Source organism: Scyliorhinus torazame, chromosome 3 (genome assembly GCF_047496885.1).
Source record: "Scyliorhinus torazame isolate Kashiwa2021f chromosome 3, sScyTor2.1, whole genome shotgun sequence".
Lineage (NCBI taxonomy): Eukaryota > Metazoa > Chordata > Chondrichthyes > Carcharhiniformes > Scyliorhinidae > Scyliorhinus > Scyliorhinus torazame.
This window is the reverse complement of record NC_092709.1, coordinates 33,543,019-33,563,248: the sequence shown is the minus strand read 5'-3', so window position 1 is coordinate 33,563,248 and position 20,230 is coordinate 33,543,019. Positions and strand designations below refer to the sequence as shown.

The 20,230-nt window shown below is 47.1% G+C and overlaps 1 protein-coding gene across 2 annotated transcripts in view; it reads right to left on the bottom strand.

The window, feature by feature from the left end:
* The window catches only part of kiaa0232 (KIAA0232 ortholog), a 112,264-nt gene that overhangs the window by 27,285 nt on the left and 64,749 nt on the right, over positions 1 to 20,230 (bottom strand). For both annotated transcript variants that reach the window (XM_072495555.1, XM_072495557.1), the window contains exon 4: positions 1,046 to 1,115. In XM_072495555.1, the coding sequence (XP_072351656.1) occupies positions 1,046 to 1,115 (70 nt within the window). The remainder of the gene's footprint in view (positions 1 to 1,045; positions 1,116 to 20,230) is intronic.

Here is a 20,230-nt window from a genome sequence, read left to right as displayed (position 1 = left end):
TTACTCTACTCATAAGGGCTCAGCTATTTTGGACTGAGAAGAGAATAACATTTCTACACACAAAAGTGTGGCAAATCTTTGGAATTCTCTAAACCAAAAGATTATGTGTTTTAGTCATTGAGAATGTTTAAGACAGATATCAATACATTTTTGGATATTAAGGGAATCAAACAATATGGGAATAGGTGGAGGAATGGAGGTACTGTATATTATTAGTCTAGATATTATTGAATGCCCAATGCAGGCTCCAAGATACTGAGTGGTCTGTTCTTGCTCCTATTCCTTATGTCTTTCAGCCTTTGGGGAAACAATTTCAAGGCTCACCTCGTTGTCATGTTAACCATCTTTTGTCTCAGTCCTTCCTAAGAATTTGTGCAAATGCTCTTGTTTCAAATGTAATCATTTACAAATCCTTTCTTTGGAGAACTGGGTCACAAATCTTGAAACTTGACAAGGAGGAAATGTATGCCACTGAACTATATAACTTATTCTTTATCATACGATGATAGGTAGTATGTTTCAGCCCATCTATTGGTTTTTAAAAATGAGTTGGTTTTGATGGAGCTTATTTAATGGAGAGAACTATCTTCTAACCAGCTCATTATGCTCCACGGACAGCCAACCAAACACTGGAAATAACAATTCCATAGGATCATGTGCATGCCTTCCCTATAAATCTGAACAGCAATAATGATGATGAGTATTTATCAGAACATAATTAAATCAATAAGAATACATCCAATTGTTTATGCAATATAAAGTTTACATTTAAATATCTTTGAAAATCTGGTTAGCCAAACAGGGTTGATGATAATACTTCAACAAATATTTTCTTTTGTGAATACATGAATATTTGAACATTACTAAAGGAAAATACCCTTGTTAGTTTTGCAGCAGACTCTAAAGGTTTTCAGACGTATTCTGCAACTCTGCCAAAAGTAAGTTTGCCATGTGACATTTTGGATTCAGGCCTTTGTTGCCTACCCTTTATTGTAGTTTTCTAACAGCTGCAACAGCAAGTACTCAAAATTTGAAATAAACATACCTTTTTGCTTATTCTGTAATTCTTTCAATTTGGAACAAAGCTCCTCAACTAAGGTCTCAATTCCAGAACTCTAAGGGAAAAAGGAAAATACAATGATCAAAACCGACTTAAACATTTGAAAAAAATTCTTAAAGATTTATGAAGAACAAGTACGGAGTGTGGTAACAAGTGATAATATTTACTGCACATGGTACAACATATGATTTTGGTCAAATGAAATTCTATTCTATTTAGCGTGAAACATTTATTGGCAAAAGGAACATAGATCAAAGCATACATTTTCATTCAAATCAGTCTACATAGATGTAGTCAAATTTAAAATATATTTCAGATACGATAGCATACTTGACTACCATATAATCTGAATTTGTAGAATATTACATTACCTACCTTCATTGTAAAATTCCTCATCCTCAATTTCCACATACAAAGAGGTTTAAAAAAGATCCCTATAAGACTCCTCATATGGAGGGGCCTGTTTCTGTACAAATCTCTTTACTAGTTGACGAGAAAATGTAGCATAGATTCCTAACACAAGAGTCAGGTGGAGCAACCATGATAAATCAGGAAGGGGGTTGAGTTCTTTTAAAACTATTTGTATGTAACAACAAAAGTACATACCAAAAATGGCACAGAGAAACTGTCAAATTGACTTAAAGGACTTGATCATCAAACTTACAAGGGGCATAACAGCACAGATCTGCCTTTCACCCTCAGCTGAAAAATCAAGAAAGTGATGCTCAATAAAAGCAAGTGACAGTGAATTTACATATTTCTCAAGATAAATCCTTACGAATAGTAACACAAGAAATAGCTATTGCACAAGTATCAAGAGCTTGGCTGAATTGGCAGCAATCATCCCGCAGATTCAGAAGGTTATGCATTTAGTTCCCTCACCAAGCCTTGAATCAATAAACTAGACTAACATTCAGTGCAGCAATTCAGGGGTATCACGCATAAAATGAGAAGTTAAACTGAGGTCGGTCTCTCCAAATAGATATTCTCTAAGCAATGATTCTCCCAGTGCCCCGGAACAAATTATTTTCTGAACTTGCACCCCAAAATCACACTACATGGTTAATCATCTCAATGCTATCTGTAGAATCTCATGAAGTGTAAAATGATTGTACATATAGTGACTGCATTTCAAGTACTGGTTGTGGCATTTTCCAGAGTGATAAGGTACTATAGAATTGTTCCTGGAATTAAACCCATCGGCAATCAGGACAGGATACATTTCATTAGTGTTTTAGTAATGACTTTACCCAATGCAAAGTGTTTAAATTGAGAATCCAAAATCTTATGAAGTCCACTGAGGTTGCATTTTCCTATCTGCCCACTTAAGAGTCATTACAGCACAGGAGGCTACTCGGTTCATCAAGTCCACATTGGCTCACTGCAGAAAAAGTCCAGTCAGTCTTATTCCTCCACTCTAGCTCAGTAGCTCTGCAACTTTATTTCTATCAAATGCCTATTCAAATTCATTCTGAAATCATTCAAAATCTTCACTTCGACCATCCAGGTCGTACGGTGTGTTAGTTTTTATTGGTAGAGGGATTGAGTTTTGGAGCCATGAGGTCATGTTGCAGCTGTACAAAACTCTGGTGCGGCCACATTTGGAGTACTGCGTACAATTCTGGTCACCACATTATAGGAAGGATGTGGAAGCATTGGAAAGGGTGCAGAGGAGATTTACCAGAATGTTGCCTGGTATGGAGGGAAGAACTTATGAGGAAAGGCTGAGGGACCTGAGGCTGTTTTCGTTAGAGAGAAGGTTAAGAGGTGACTTAATTGAGGCATACAAGATGATCAGGGGATTGGATAGGGTGGACAGTGAGACCCTTCTTCCTCGGATGGTGCTGTCTAGCACGAGGGGACATAGCTTTAAATTGAGGGGAGATAGATATAAGGCAGATGTCAGAGGTAGGTTCTTTACTCAGAGAGTAGTAAGGGTATGGAATGCCCTGCCTGCAACAGTAGTGGACTCGCCAGCACTAAGGGCATTGGATAGACATATGGACGATAAGGGAATAGGGTAGATGGGCTTTAGAGTGGTTTCACAGGTCGGCGCAACATCGAGGGCCGAAGGGCCTGTACTGCGCTGTAATGTTCTATGTTCTATTAGTGCTTCCTGCATTAAACTGTTCTTCCTCACAATTCCCCTGTATTTCTTGCCCAAAATCGTAAATTGCTGTGCCCTACTCCTTTATACCATCAACTAAAGCAACAGCTTTTCTTTGTCTACCTTATCTAAACCTGCAATAATCTTGTACACTTCTATCAAATCTCCCCTCAATCTCCTTTGCTCTGTGAACAACCTCAGCTTCTCCAATCTAACTGTGGCCAAATTCTCATTGCTGGGACCATTATAGCAAACCTCTGCCTAAACTCAAGGAACCTCACAGCTTTCCTGAAGTGTGGGGGCCAGAACCAGACACAATATTCTAATGGTGGCCTAACCAAGGATTTGCATATTCTCTCTTTGGTGGATACTGTCTTTTGGAAATTAAGGACAGATCTGAGGCGTTCAAGTCAGACGATCCTGACCTATAAAAGAAATCCAGGTACGACCTGGACAGCACGGTAGCATTGTGGATAGCACAATTGCTTCACAGCTCCAGGGTCCCGGGTTCGATTCCGGCTTGGGCCACTGTCTGTGCGGAGACTGCACATCCTCCCAGTGTGTGCGTGGGTTTCCTCCGGGTGCTCCGGTTTCCTCCCACAGTCCAAAGATGTGCAGGTTAGGTGGATTGGCCATGGTAAATTGCCCTTAGTGTCCAAAATTGCCCTTAGTGTTGGGTGGGGTTGCTGGGTTGTGCGGTTGGGGGGATGGGGTGGAGGTGTTGACCTTGGGTAGGGTGCTCTTTCCAAGATCCAGTGCAGACTCGATGGGCCGAATGGCCTCCTTCTGCACTGTAAATTCAATGATAATCTATGACCTCCGCAAACCCATCCAAGATGCCAAGAGAGAATATCAAACCAAGCTAGAGTCACAAACAGACTCTTGGCGATTGTGGCAAGGACTAAACAACATAACGGGCTACAAAGCGAAGCCGAGCAGCATCTCCGGCAGCAGCGCACCGCTCCCCGATGAACTCAATGCATTCTATGCTCAGTTCGAGCGGGTAACCAACAATCCGCTGTCAGGAGCCCCAGCAGCCCATAACTCACACATACCCACCATCGCAGCTTCCGCAGTCAGATCGGCCTTCCTGAAAGTGAACCCTTGGAAGGCGCGGGCCCGGACGGGATCCTTGGTCGTGCACTCAGAGCCTGCGTGGACCAGCTGGCAGAGGCGGACATCTTTAATCTGTCCCTACACCACTCCGAGGTCCCCACCTGCTTCAAGAAGACCGCCATTATACCGGTGCCAAAGTAGTGCCAGGCAATGTGCCTCAATGACTAACGTCCGGTGGCCCTGACTTCTGTCGTAATGAAGTGCTTTGAGAGGTTGATCATGAAGCGCATCACCTCCATACTCTCAGAACGCCTTGATCCACTGCAATTCGCATACCGTCGCAACCGGTCCACAGCAGATGCCATTTCCCTGGCTCCACACTCATCCCTAGAGCATCGCGACAACAAGGACACCAACATCAGACTCCTATTTATTGACTACAGCTCCGCCTTCACCATAATCCCAGCCAAGCTCATATCAAAGCTCCAAAATCTAGGACTTGGCTCCCCACTCTGCAACTGGATCCTCGATTTTCTGACCCACAGACCACAATCAGTAAGAATGAACAACAACACGTCCTCCACAATAGTCCTCAATACCAGGGCCCCACAAGGCTGCATACTTAGCCCCCTACTCTACTCCCTGTACACACACGACTGCGTGGAAAAATTTGGTTCCAACTCCATCTACAAGTTTGCTGACGATACGACCATAGTGGGCCGGATCTCGAATAACGACGAGTCAGAATACAGGAGGGAGATAGAGAACCTAGTGGAGTGGTGCAGCGACAACAATCTCTCCCTCAATGCCAGCAAAACTAAAGAGCTGGTCATTGACTTCAGGAAGCAAAGTACTGTAAACACCTCTGACAGCATCAACGGGCCGAGGTGGAGATGGTTAGCAGTTTCAAATTCCTAGGGGTGCATGTTGGAATCTTGTATTTGAAAGAATGTTAACTCCTGGCTAACTCGCCAATTGTAAAGAATCTTTCATTTGAAGGGATCTTAACTTGCCGAACTACGCCAAGTTGGGGGAAGCTTAGTTGATGAATCAAAGTCCTGGCGCAATACGACAAGTTGTAAGATTTGTAATATTTTTGGACTATGCCAAGTTGCTGGATTCCTACTATTATTCGACTGTGTAAAGTTGAAGGAATTTATATTTATATTTAAATTTATATCGTTTCCACTATTCCACACATCTCCAAAAATCTGTCCTGGTCCACCCACGTCGACACTACCACCAAGAAAGCACAGCAGCGCCTATACTTCCTCAGGAAACTAAGGAAATTCGGCATGTCCACATTAACCCTTACCAACTTTTACAGATGCACCTTAGAAAGCATTCTATCTGGCTTCATCACAGCCTGGTATGGCAACTGCTCGGCCCAGGACCCCAAGAAACTTCAGAGAGTCGTGAATACCGCCCAGTCCATCACACAAACCTGCCTCCCATCCATTGACTCCATCTACACCTCCCGCTGCCTGGGGAAAGCGGGCAGCATAATCAAAGACCCCTCCCACCTGGCTTACTCACTCTTCCAACTTCTTCCATCAGGCAGGAGATACAGAAGTCTGAGAACACGCACGAACAGACTCAAAAACAGCTTCTTCCCCGCTGTTACCAGACTCCTAAATGACCCTCTTATGGACTGACCTCATTAACACTACACCCTGTATGCTTCATCCAATGCCGGTGCTTATGTAGTTACATTGTATACCTTGTGTTGCCCTATTATCATATTTTCATTTATTCCCTTTTCTTCCCATGTACTTAATGATCTGCTCACAGAAAAATACTTTTCACTGTTCCTTGGTACACGTGACAATAAACAAACCAATCCAATCCAATCCATTAAAAAAGGAGTTACCAACCTTGCTACAAGTCCGGTCTGGGGGTTTTGGGGGGGGGGGGGGGGGGGTGCAAGTGCAGATTGGTGTATGCCTGTCCTCTCTATACGGTCTATACTGCAACTTTAGTCCTTTTTGCAGAAATTAACCTCTCACTTTCTCCTGGATTTCACGCATCATCTGGAGGAAGTCAAGCAATACATACCAAGAGGCTCAGAACAATGAATGTTGTTTGGACACATGTCTTAAAAGTCTTAACCTATGATAACTTGTTGTCACTGAAGAAAAATGTTCCTGAGGAATCTTACTGATAATAGTGGCAAGGTGGTACTTTACAAGTATAATTCAAATCTGTCACATGAATAACACACAAACATACTGAAGTATTTTATTACAAGAATTATTTATTTTGCTAATTTCTCAAGGGAGAAATGCCATTATATTTGAAAGCTGAATCCAGCATTTGTACATCTGCAAAGTACAAGTCTGAATGTCAAGCAAAACAGACTTCTGTAATAGATGCATATCATATATTTATACCCTCATATATATGTTATACTCTTATGGAACTTAATTATAGTTTCTTAAAAATCTTAAGTACTTGACTGAACATTTAAGTATTTTGTAATGTGATTTGAATGTTAACGCAATAGGTAGAGATCGCCCAAAATAGAGATATCACACAGGTATTTCAAACATTCAGCGTGGTAAAAGAATAATTGATGGAACAAAGTAGCCTCCGTACAACTGGAGGACGACACGAGACAATTACACAAAACATGCCATTTACAAGACCAGCTGTTCAGATACCTAAAGCTTGCAGCAATCCTAAATTCTAAGAACCCTAAAATAAAAGGGAAAATGCTATGTAGAGTTAGTTACTTTATTACCTTTATCACTAAGTTATAAAATACATAAATTAGCATTATAAAGGATTACATTTTAACTGGCATTCAATTACAGTCTTCCCGGTAAGCATACATCCTTTGAGAGAATTTCTTTTGTACCGATTCAACACATGCCTGTCAAAAATACCACAAAAATACTGCCCTTGTTTCTATTTTTACCAGCTGAGCTCATTGAAAAACATCGACACAACCTTACTGTGAATATGCCATGCTTAATTTGAAGGCCTTTGACTTCAAAAGTAATCCAGAACTTTGTCAACATCGTTTCAAGTGATTGCAATTATAACAGAATACTGAAGCATGGAGAAGCTGATGGACTATTACCAATGAGAGAAAAAGAGAACAGAGGGAGAGAGAGAGAGAGAAAGAGAAAGAGAAAGAATGGGAAATAAAATTCAAACACCTTACCATCCTGTTTTAGCAGGTAAAAGTTTGGGTGTTCTATGCTTTGCATTTCCTCTTACATCACAGTATCAGTATCAGCTGACAAGCAGCACACTGAGTCACAGCAATCCAGTGCAGCCAGTTGTATCAAAAATAGATCACAGCACGGAATGCCAAACTTCAAAGGACCAGTTATTCCACTTCTGGATAGCAGTGGGTGAAGGCCTACTGCTTACTCAGCTGTTAAAACATTTTTAACCCTCAGCATCTACTGCTGTGTTGATTTGTTACCACTTTTTATTAAAACATTTTGCAGAGTCACAATCTACTACTTTGCAATTGTTTTCGCTGGGAGTCACCTCCGTTTACAACGTACAAACCACATTATTGACAGATCACTGGCCTCAAACTTCAAACAGACCACACTTTCTTCACCATATCTCTGTCATTATAGCATATAGGTCCAGTTCCATGAAGTTTGCTACTCACATATTTTATATGCTGCTTCTTTAAGCAGAAACTTTTAATTCCTGCTGCACCTGGCCTCAGCCTCTCCACTTGTTATTATTGAACCTCCTTTTTGGACCGATCCACTGCCAAGTACTCCAGTTCTACTCCCTCCAAGCATATCCAAGGCATCGCAGGATGTCTATAGACAGCCTCAGAATGTTTAAAATTATCTCACCTCACAATTTATGTATGATCTGGTCAAATCACAACCTGGAGAAAGGACAAAGTTCTTTTCCAAGTCAGTACTCAGTAAATGTCCCAGATATCAAACTCCAATCATAGAACAGATTCATAGAATACCGCTGAAAAAAATACATTTTTTGTCAAAGCTTGTCGTCTCGCACTCATCAGGGCATGCAAGACGAATAGCTCTGACAGAAAAATGTCTTATATTTTTTAGCAATGCTCAAGTTTTGTATGACCAAAAGAATCATAGAAGGTTTCTAGCAAAGAAAGAGGACACTTGGCCCATCGTGTCTGCACGGCAGGAAAATGAGCCATCTAGCCTAATCCCACTTTCCAGCATTTGGTTTGTTGCCCTGCGGATTACTGCACTTCAGGGATATATCCAGACGCCTTTGAAATGAGTTGAGAGTTTCTGCCTCTACTGCCTCAGGCAGTAGGTTCCATATGCCTACAACCCTCTGGGTGAAAAAGAATTTCATCTCCCCTCTAATCTTTCTATCAATCACTTTAAATCTATGTCCCAGTCACTGATTTCTCTGCTAAAGTAAATAGGCCTTGCCCATGAACTCTATCCAGGCCGCCTCACAATGTTACTCCTTTTTTCAAAAAGGGAGGAAGACAGAAAGCAGGAAACTACAGCCAGTTAGCCTAAATTCTGTCATAGGGAAAATGTTAGAAGCCATTATTAAAGATGTAATAAGCAGGGTACTTCAAACAATTCATGACAAATGGGCAGAGTCAACATGGTTTTGTGAAAGGGAAATCATGCTTAATCAATTCATTTGAGTTATTTGAAGGAGTCACATGTGCAGTGATGTGGAGATGCCGGCGTTGGACTGGGGTGAGCACAGTAAGAAGTCTTACAACACCAGGTTAAATGTCTATATATATATGTTTCTGGAACATACCTCTTCATTCACCTGAGGAAGGAGCAGTGCTCCGAAAGCTAGTATTTGAAACAAACCTGTTGGACTTTAACCTGGTGTTGTCAGACTTCTTACATGTGCAGTGTAGAAAGGAGAACTGGTGGATGCACTGTACTTAGATTTCCAGGCATTTGATGAGGTGCCACATCCAAGGTTATCGCAGAAAATAAAAGCTCATGAAGTGCGGGGGATATTTTTTGCATGGATTGGAGATTGGCGAGCCAACAGGAAACACAGTTTATCAATGACCTAGAGGAAGGCGCAGAAGGGTGGGTGAGTAAATTTGCAGACGATACTAAAGTCGGTGGTGTTGTCGATAGTGTGGAAGGATGTAGCAGGTTACAGAGGGATATAGATAAGCTGCAGAGCTGGGCTGAGAGGTGGCAAATGGAGTTTAATGTAGAGAAGTGTGAGGTGATTCACTTTGGAAGGAATAACAGGAATGTGGAATATTTGGCTAATGGTAAAGTTCTTGAAAGTGTGGATGAGCAGAGGGATCTAGGTGTCCATGTACATAGATTCCTGAAAGTTGCCACCCAGGTTGATAGGGTGGTGAAGAAGGCCTATGGAGTGTTGGCCTTTATTGGTAGAGGGATTGAGTTCCGGAGTCAGGAGGTCATGTTGCAGCTGTACAGAACTCTGGTACGGCCGCATTTGGAGTATTGCGTACAGTTCTGGTCACCGCATTATAGGAAGGACATGGAGGCTTTGGAGCGGGTGCAGAGGAGATTTACCAGGATGTTGCCTGGTATGGAGGGAAAATCTTATGAGGAAAGGCTGATGGACTTGAGGTTGTTTTCGTTGGAGAGAAGAAGGTTAAGAGGAGACTTAATAGAGGCATACAAAATGATCAGGGGGTTGGATAGGGTGGACAGTGAGAGCCTTCTACCGCGGATGGAAATGGCTGGCACGAGGGGACATAGCTTTAAACTGAGGGGTAATAGATATAGGACAGAGGTCAGAGGTAGGTTCTTTACGCAAAGAGTAGTGAGGCCGTGGAATGCCCTACCTGCTACAGTCGTGAACTCGCCAACATTGAGGGCATTTAAAAGTTTATTGGATAAACATATGGATGATAATGGTATAGTGTAGGTTAGATGGCTTTTGTTTCGGTGCAACATCGTGGGCCGAAGGGCCTGTACTGCGCTGTATTGTTCTATGTTCTATGTTCTACAGTTGGCATAAATGAGTCCTAATCTGGTTGGTAGGATGTGACAAGTGGTGTATCACAGGCATCAATGCTGGGGCCTCAACATTTACAGTTTATATAAATGACTTTGTTGAAGGGATTAAAGGTTTGGCTGCTAAAGTTTCTGAAGACACAAAGATAGATAGGAAAGTAAATTGTGTAGAGAACTTAAGGAGGCTACAAAGGATCAGTGATAGGTTAAATGAGTGGGCAATACTCTGGCAAATGGAATAAAGGGCACGATTCCCCGATGCCGCGCCGGTTGGGAATATCGCCTGCCGCGCCATTTTTCCACATGACGCCGGTCTGACACCCTCCCGCGATTCACCCAAGCGCCGAGATCGGCCCCGTTGAGTTCTGCGCAGCGCAGGCCGGAGAATCGCCCGAAACACCCAAAATGGCGATTCTCCACTACCCCTGCCATTCTCCGGCCCAAATGGGCCGAAGTCCCGACGGCGTGACCCTAGTTCACGCCATCGCCGTTCACACCTGCTAAATAAAGTCGTTAGCCAGTTGTGCTGGCTGACGCTGAGCAGTGAGGAGGTGAGCGGACTGTTCCGGAGCTCCTGCAGACCGGGTCGGCTTCCCCGAGAACGCTGCGGCCAACGGGAGGTGTAGGGGGGGGGGGGGGGGGGGAGTGGAAGTGGGAGGGGGGGTGAGGGAGGGAGTGGAGTTGGGTGGTGGGAGGGGGGGGGGGGGGGGGGGGGAGGGAGGGAGCGGAGGTGGGTGAGGGAGGGAGTGGAGTTGGGAGGTGAGAGGGGGGGAGGGAGGGAGCGGAAGTGGGAGGGGGGTGAGGGAGTGTGTGGAGGGTGTCATCCATCCGCGGATGCCACATGTCAGCCGCCCTGATATGGCAGGACGGTGATGAGGACACGGCCGCAGGTTGTCTTGTGGCTGATGGGCACAGGCGACTGTCACACTGGTGAGGAGGACGGTGTGAAGTGACCGTTGGACGCAGACAGTGACCAGGTGTTAGGCTGGCTGCGTATCTGCAGCGCGACCAGGCCACCGGGGCACACAGGTATCCTGTGCAACCCGGCTGGCGAGGTGTGGAAGAACCTCCGTGTAACATGTCGTTTCTCTGCCCCCCCACCACCCTCCTGCAGGTCACCATGTATGCCAACCAGACAGCGATGTTCACTGCCGTGGTTGCAGCCGCAGCACTGCAGGTGGCCATCCGGCAGCGTAGACTCCGACGGCCCACAGTGACTGCAGATGCAGCGGTTGCTGCTGCAGCAGAGGGGATGGCCGCGGAGTGGCCCATCATCGCCGCGCAGGCCGCAGGCCCGGAATGTCCAGGGGGATGACATGGGGAACATTGACCGCCAGACGGCGAGGAATGCACAGGAAGCGGGCACTGATATTGAAGTGCTTGGGGGGGGGGGGGGGGGGGGAGCCACTGATGGTGGTGCCAGGACACCACAGGCGTCCAGCAAGGCCGAGGGTGTACCGTGACAGAATGTCGTTCGAGGCCCTACCGGACATTACATGCAGGAGGAGACTACGGTTCAGCAAGGAGACGGTCGCACATATATGCCACCTCATGGCACATCTCGCACCACTTGGAACGGGTGGAGGACACGTTATACCAGTCTCCGTCAAGGTGACGGTGGTCCTAAACCGGTTCCTTCCAGGCGCCGAGCTGGGACCTATCCGGGATCTCACAGGCATCGGTCCTCAGATGCATCAGGGCCGTGACCGACGCCTTGTACGCCATCGCGGACAGGAGCATTAAATTCCCTGAGGACCGAGCACAGCAGGAAGCACGGGCACGTGGATTCGCCAAGGTGGCCGGGATACCGATGGTCCAGGGTGTCATCGATGGTGTGCACGTCCCCATGCGCCCACCTGCAGACAACAGGGAAGTGTTCATGAACAGGAAGGGCGCAATCTCCATGAACATTCAGGTGGTCTGCGACCCCCACATGAAGATCATGCACGTGCACAAGAAGTGTGCATGACGCCTACATTCTGGCACAGTCGTTCATCTCCGCAATGTTCGACAGATGCCCACCCCGGCTGTGGGGCTGGTTGCTGGGCGACAGGAGCTATCCGTTGAGGTCATGGCTGATGACGCCAATACGGAGGCCTCAGACCAACGCGGAGAGCCTATACAACGAGGCCCATGCAGCAACCAGGGGTGTGGTGGAGCGGTGCTTCGGCCTGCTGAAGAAGCGATTCAGATGCCTGGACTGCTCCGGAGGGGCCCTGCAGTACCGGCCCGACAGGGTCGGCCGCACAGTTGTGGTCTGCTGTGCGCTGTACAACATTGCCATGCAGAGGGGAGATGCCCTGGTGGAGGAGTCGGAGGGAGGACCCGACGGCACCGGAGCCAACGCAAACGAAGGGGAGGAGGAAGAGGAGGATGGCATGCATCAGGGTGGGGGGAGGGGCACAGGACACAGACACTGCCCGGGTGCTGGTTACGTCCAGGAGGCTGCACGACGGCACCGTCGAGGACAGCGGGTCTGCGACGTGTTGGTGGCCGCATGGTTCACGCACCGTGGGGGAGGGATTCGCTGAACACTGCCACTTGCACTGTCAGTCCTGCACACGGGCACCACACAGCACCCCCCCGCACCGCGTTCACGGCACCAATTCCACATCACCTTATCACTGCGGCACTACGGGTTTGCACAACATTGATGATGGTGTAAGCGGTTGTGATCAGTGCCATGTTGAATGATGACAGCCCGCTCTGCGATGAGCTGAGAGCTCAGATTCACCAGCCAAGGTGTGACTCATGGCTATAGCTGAACCATGCACTCCGGTGGTCACAGCCTTTGTCACGGACATTTCATCACGTGCCCGTGTGGGGTAGCTGGCGTCGGAGTGCCGAGGACTACGGTGTCCAATTTTGGGAGGCAGGGGGGGAAAGGGACAGCACATCCGGCACCGACGTTGAACCGCTCGTTAACCACAGCACCACTCGGTCACCCTCACGAGCCCCCTGGCACCGGACATAGCACAGAGTCTTACAGGTTAAGTGCAACAGTGAATTTAATTGTGACATTCACTACAGATGCTCTACCCCCTACAACTAAACTGTGCCCTGCACCCGTGCCAACTTATTATGTTCCTAACTTTTTTGCCTTACTGGTCTCACTACCACTACGTCTAGGTGTCTCCCCAGAGGGGGCAGCAGGAGTGGAGGCAGACGGCTGAGAATTACGCCATGCGACATGGCTCCCCGTCGTTTCCTGTGGCGGCCCGGCTTCAATGGGCCAGGCTGCTCAGCGGGCGTGCTGGATGGCGTGCCCACCAGATGCGCCAGGGACGGAACCGGGGGAGGCCGAGTGTTCAGGGACGTCCCTTGCTGGAGGCACCGGGACGGGCCCCAGAACCTCCTCCTCCATCGGGGAGCCCGGTGGCCCCCGGGCCTCACTGTGGGATGGAGGTGCGATCAGAGACATGCTCCGTCGCACCACCGACACCTAGCACTGCCAGTCCTGGAGGCCTGCAGCGGTATCGAACCACGGTCCGAATGTTTGCAGAGACGGGCCCAGGGAGTGTGACATTCCTGCCAGGGACTGTGCTATCTCAACCAGTGAGTGCGCTACGCCATCCATCACGTGCTCCAGGCGGTCTATGCTCTCCGCGACTGACTGCTGGGACTGTGCAATCGCCTGCTGGGACCGGGCCATGGCATGGTGAGTCTCGGCCAGGGCCCGGAGCGCGGCGGCATTGTCGTGTTGGCTCTGGCACCCTCATGGCACTTACCTTGGCAGCCCGAGTGAGGTCATGCAGCTTCTTCCTACACTGCTCCCGGGACCGGGGGTTGTGTCCCACAGCACTCACAGCGGTGCCAACGTCACGCCAACCGCGCCTCACCGTGCTGGACAGCTGGCGATGCCCACGTCTTGGGCAGAGGGTGGCCCTTCGGTTTTCAACCTCATCGAGGAGAGTGTCCACGTCCGTGTCCCGGAACCTCGGTGCGGCTCGTCGGGGCTCAGCCATCTCTCCTCCTTCTCCTCCTCCTGGGTCCTTCCGTGTGCGGATCGCGCCAATTATGGCGCTGCGCTGCGTCATTCGGGCATCGCGCGCTTACGATGCTGCTTTTGCGCCACGCCCCCCGACCGGGGTTCCTCGCGGGCCTGCTCCTACCCCATTTTCGGGCCCTGAATCGATCGCAATCGGGGCCGTTTCACGCCGTCGTGAAACTCGACGGCGTTCACGACAGCCTGGGCACTTAGTCGCGGGAGCGGAGAATCGCGCCCATAATGTGGGGAAAAGTAAAAATATCTATTTTGGCAGGAAGAATTTAAAGCTTATTATCTAAATGGGTGAGAAATTGCAGAGCTCCGAGGTGCAGAGGGATCTGGGTGTTCGAGTGCATGAATCACAAAAGGCTAGTATACAGCTACAGAAAGTAATTAGGAAAGCTAATAGAATGTTATTATTTATTGTGAGGGGAATTAATTATAAAAGTATGGATGTTATGCTTCAGTTGTACAGGACATTGGTGAGATCACACCTGAAATATTGTGTACACTGTTGGTTTCCATATTTAAGGATAGATGTAAATGCGTTAGATGCAATTCAGAGTTACTAGACTAATACCAGGAATGGGCAGGTTGGCTTATGAGAAAAGGTTGGAGAGGTTAGGTTTATACTCATGAGCGTTTAGAAGAGTAAGAGGCAACTTGATCGAAAGCTTTAAGATTCTGACATAGATTAACAGGATGAATGCTTCCTCTTGTCATCTGGAACTAGAGGGTCACTGTTTAAAAACAAGCGATCGCTCATTGAAGACAGAGATGAGAAGAATTGTTTTCATGAATCTCTGGAACTCTTTTCCTCAAAAGGGAGTGGGAGCAGAATCATTGACGGGCGAGCTAGATTCAATGTTTTGTATTTCTCAGTCAAATCTCCCCAGTTGCCTCTGTTCCAAGGAGAACAACCACAACATATCCACTCTTTCCTCATAACTGCACTTTTTCAGTCCTGGCAATATTGTCATAAATCTGCACCATCACTAGTGCTCTTGCATCCTTTCTGTAAAGAATTGACAGAACTTCACACAGTACATCTTGCAAATCATTTTACTTGTATTTTCAACTTAGTGTAATGGGATAAGTTAAATATAGAGGTAAATGAACATATCTGTATAAAAAAGGACATTCGTTTATGGGTTTAACATAATAAAGGATTGAGTTGTGGGATTTAATCCCAATCACACTTAATAAAAATTAAATTTGGCTTCTTGTATTCCCTACAGATCAAATGTCTTCATTATTATAAAATAGACCATCCCTTGACTTACTGTGAACAACACCAAGGACACCTGTTAATTATACATTAAAAGGTCTGATTATGCCACACACTTCATTTCCACATTAGCCTACTTCTTGTGCCACAATTTATATCAGGCTTTCTAGATTGGTATTTATAATAAGACAGAGATAGTACTTGTGCAGCATGACAGATCAGTTTCTCTAACATGAAGGATGTCAGAGGAGGATTAAACAGGGGCAGGATTCTCCCCTACCCGGCGGGGCGGGAGGGATCCCGGCGCCGAAGAGTGGCGTGAACCACTCCGGTGTCGGGTCGCCCCAAAGGTGCAGAATCCTCCGCATTTTCAGGGGCTAGGCTGGCCCCGGAGTGGTTGCACCACGCCGGCCGGCGGGGAAAGGGCTTGGCGCCACGGCAACCGGCGCCGAAGGGTCTCCGCCGGCCGGCATGAGTTGGCGCATGCGCGGGAGCGCCAGCGTGTGCTGGTGGCATCCCAGCGCATGCGCAGTGGGGATCATCTCCGCGTCGACCATGGCGGAGGACCACAGCAGCCGACGCAGAGGAACAGAGTGCCTCCACGGCACAGGCCCGCCCGCGGATCGGTGGGCCCCAATCACGGGCCAGGCCACCATGGGGGGATCTCCCGGGGCCAGATCCCCCCGCGCCCCCCCCCCCCCCCCCCCCCCCCCCGAGGACCCTGCCTGCACCGCCAGGTCCCGCCGGTAAGTACCTACTCTAATTTACGCCAGTGAGACCGACAAAAAACGGGCGGCCACTCGGCCCATCGCGGGCCGGAGAATCGCCGGGAGGGCGCTGCCAGCGGCTGCCGACCGGCGCGGTGCAATTCCCGCCCCTGCCAAATCCTCGGCGCCGGAGAATTCGGCAGCCGGTGATGGTGAGATTCACGCCGCCCCCCAGCGATTCTCCGACCCGGCGGGGGGTTGGAGAATCCCGCCCCTGTTGTAGAGATGAGCTGCCCATCCACTTGAAGTAACTTAAGGCAGTATGTTGCACTGTAACTGCTGCTTCGATTGAATTTAGAAGCCCACAGCTTACAATATTTTCATTGCAATTATTCTGAATAAAATTACAAATTAACACTCCTTAGGTAACAGCACTAGAATGACACTGATGCCATAACATTGCTTGATCATAGTAAGTTCAGATACAGTCAAATTCAGCAAACCAACAACTTTGCAGAAACATTACAAACAGAATATTCCCAAATTACAATGCTTTTAAATTTAATCTTATGTTAAAAGAAAAGTGCAGGAGAAAGCCTGTAAAGTGATTTGTCAGTGGAATTTGAGGATCAGACATATTCTGCACTTCTTCCTTAATGTGACATGAAAGCATATTCAAATTATTACAAAAGAAAACATTGGACTGTGGACAGCACACACTATTTTAAATCTTAGTGAAATGTTAGATTACAACCAGACAAAAGGTTGGGAATTAAAGGAGAAAAAATGAAGGGATTTAGAGGTAAGTGAATTCATATCAGCAGAGATGGAAGAAATGAAACAGCCAGCTACCAGAAGAAGAGTTGTGGCTGTGAATGAGAAATATTGTAAAAGGAAAAATCAATTTGTAGAAGAGTAGCCTTAGAGACAAACAGAGCTGAGGTTGGGGTGGTGGCGGGGGCCGAGTAATTGTTCAGTTGTAGCAAAGATCCAAGGCTTCAAGACACTCCACATGCATTAAACGCATTATGCAATACTGAGGGAATGCAGAACTGACTACGGTGAAGGAAAGGATAGGGTGGAAAAGGAGATGAAATTAAATGAAATGAAAATCGCTTATTGTCACAAGTAGGCTTCAAATGAAGTCACTGTGAAAGGCCCCTAGTCGCCACATTCCGGCGCCTGTTCGGGGAGGCTGTTACGGGAATTGAACCGTGCTGCTGGCCTGCCTTGGTCTGCTTCAAAGTCAGCGATTTAGCCCTGTGCTAAACAGCCCCTATTGGAATGATTCGAGAGTGGACAGTGAGAAACCAGTGCTGGAAAGGTGAACAGTTTACCAAAGCCAAGTTGAGTGTTTTCTGGAATAGGTGGCAACGGGCCAAGGATGGTTGCTCCTGGAGGAAAGTGCCAACGGTTATTTTTCCCTTCAATGAAAGAGAGGATTTACACAGTTAATCAGCAGCAGTTTTTCTCATCAGTACAGGTTAAAGAGGCTGGGTGGATAAATCTTGCTCAGTGGCAAAGGCCCAAATTATTGTCCCTGCTGATCTCCATTGGCTTACCTCTGAATCCTGCCTATGGTGGAGGGGGCACAAAACACCAATGAGTGCAGACAGGGGAAATGGGAGAAGCGAACACTCAGAACAAGAGGATTTTACAATCTTGGCTATCTTAAAATACCGCCCCCGCCGGCTGCCGAATTCTCTGGCACCGGGGTTTTGGCGGAGGCGAGAATTGCGCCGCGCGGTCGGCGGCCGCTAGCAGCGCACCCCCCCCCCCCCCGGGCGATTCTCTGGCCCGCAATGGGTTGAGCGGCTGCCTGTTTTAGGCCAGTCCCGCCGGCGTAAATTAGACCAGGTTCTTACCGGTGGGACCTGGCTCTGCTGGCAGCCTACGGGGTCCGCGGGGGGATCTGGCCCCGCGGGGTCCACCGATCCGCGGGCGGGCCTGTGCCGTGGGGCACTCTTTCCCTCCGCACCGCCTGCTGTGGACCTCCGCCATGGCCGGTGCGGAGAAGAACCTCCCTGCGCATGCGCTGAGATGACGCCAGCACACGCTGGCGCTCCTGCACATGTGCCAATTCGCGCCGGCCAGCGGAGGCCCTTCGGCGGCGGTTGGCTCCATGCCCTTTGAAGGCGGCTGGCACGGCGCCAACCCCGCCGGCGCCAGCCTAGCTCCAGAAGGTGCGGAGGATTCTGGGCGGCCCGACGCCGCAGTGGTTCATGCCACTCCTCGCGCCGGGAGCGCCCGCCCCGCCGGGTAGGGGAGAATCCCGCCCTATATATCCAAATAAACTTGAACACAAAAGAATATTCAATGACTTGCCTTTATCTCAATTAGGCGGAGGAGCCAGTTTGCTAGTGCAAAGTTTAGGGAATCCTGGTTTGATTTTAGTGTTTTAAATGCAAATCAGTCTCCACATTTAAATTGCTTCCAAACTCTTTGGGTAACAAATACAGGAAGAAAACTGAACTTCACAGATAAAAGCAGAAACAAGTGGACAACTATCTCAATGATTCTTTGGTATAACCGAGGAACTCTTTTTGAATTGAAAGTCAGAAGTGATCCAGAGTCATGACTTTAACATTGTCTCTGAAAACAGAATCATCTATATTATAGATCAAATTATCTTTTAAACTCACAGCAATCTTGGTCTTTGCTCGGAAATACTCTGAAAACAAATTTCAAACCCAGGAAAAATTCTGCAATTCATTTGCCCCTTTCAGGAAAATATTTGTTGATTTTTGTTTTGCAATTACATCTTCCAACTTTTAAGACTAATATTATTGTTCACAATAACAGAAGACAATGTCCGGAATTTGCAACATCTTGCAACACACCCCTAGTCCACATTAAAAGCTTTTGTCAAAGCTCTGAACTTTTTATGGATGACAAAAATGTTACAGTTTATAACTTGCAAAAACGAGAGTTCATTTGGCATGTAAATTATGTTGGTCAAATTGTCTGGAAAAACCCTAAAACACCAGCTTAAAGAAACAATGGTACAATGTTGATTCAGAACTGGTCAAAAACATGCCGCGCTGCTCGCCTAGTTCGAAGGTCAATGCCAAAAGATAGCTTTCAAACTTCATTCATCAACTGCATCGATCCTTTCAGTTGAAAGAGCAATTTTTTGGGAAAAAGTCTACATTTATCTGAGAGGGCAGAAGGATGTTTGATCTCCATATGACAATTTAGCTTAAATAAAAACAAAAAATATTGAAAATACATCAGAACAGAATGACAGGTCTGTCGTGTTGGGTGTTCTGGTGTACAAACGATCCAACACGGCTGGAGATGGTGTAACTCAATTTTATTTACTACTTAACTATAACAGCACACTGTTAACGTGCATTACCAGCTAATCTGTGGACCCTGTCCTATTACTATCTGGGTGAGGCACTCAGCACATGGTGAATGTCTGAGTGGCAGGCTCTGAGCTTGGTGCTCTGAGCTCGGTGCTGCTGGAATCAGTGGGAACTGTAGTGTCCCCTGTTTTTATAGTGCGTGTGCTCTCACTGGTGATTGGCTGCGATGTTGTGTGTGTTGGTTGGTCCTACTGCATGTCCATCAGTGTGTGCTTGATTGCGCCATGATATGCTGATCTAAATATCATGACAAGGTCATTGACCTGAAATATTAACTCTGTTTCGCTCTCCACTGACTGGCTGAATATTTCCAGGATTTTCTGTTTCTTTTTCAAGTCATCTTCAGCAAGAACTACAGCACGGTGTGGTCAACAATTTTAATCAGAATTGTAATATAAATCTCAAATACAGGAGGTGTTTTCTACTACTCTTGCCGGCAACTTAATTTCAAAAATAATTCTATTCCTTCACAATTTTCGAAGTGAGGTCAGTTACAGAACACAAGAGCTAGTGGGCGCCGAGGCATTTGGAACACTTCAATCGGGACTAACAAATATAAATTCAGACAAGATCATCTGGACTGGCAGCAAACTAGAATATTAGATACCTGCAGCTTCAACCCAATGGAGTCTTACTCCCACCTTCCTGCATTCCTGTGGTAGACCTACAATCAAAAATATCAATTTCTTCGAATTTTAATGAAACGGAGTAACTTTAAAATTAAAAATAAAGCATCAAGTGATATGGCGTAATACAGGGAAATCCCAGCTT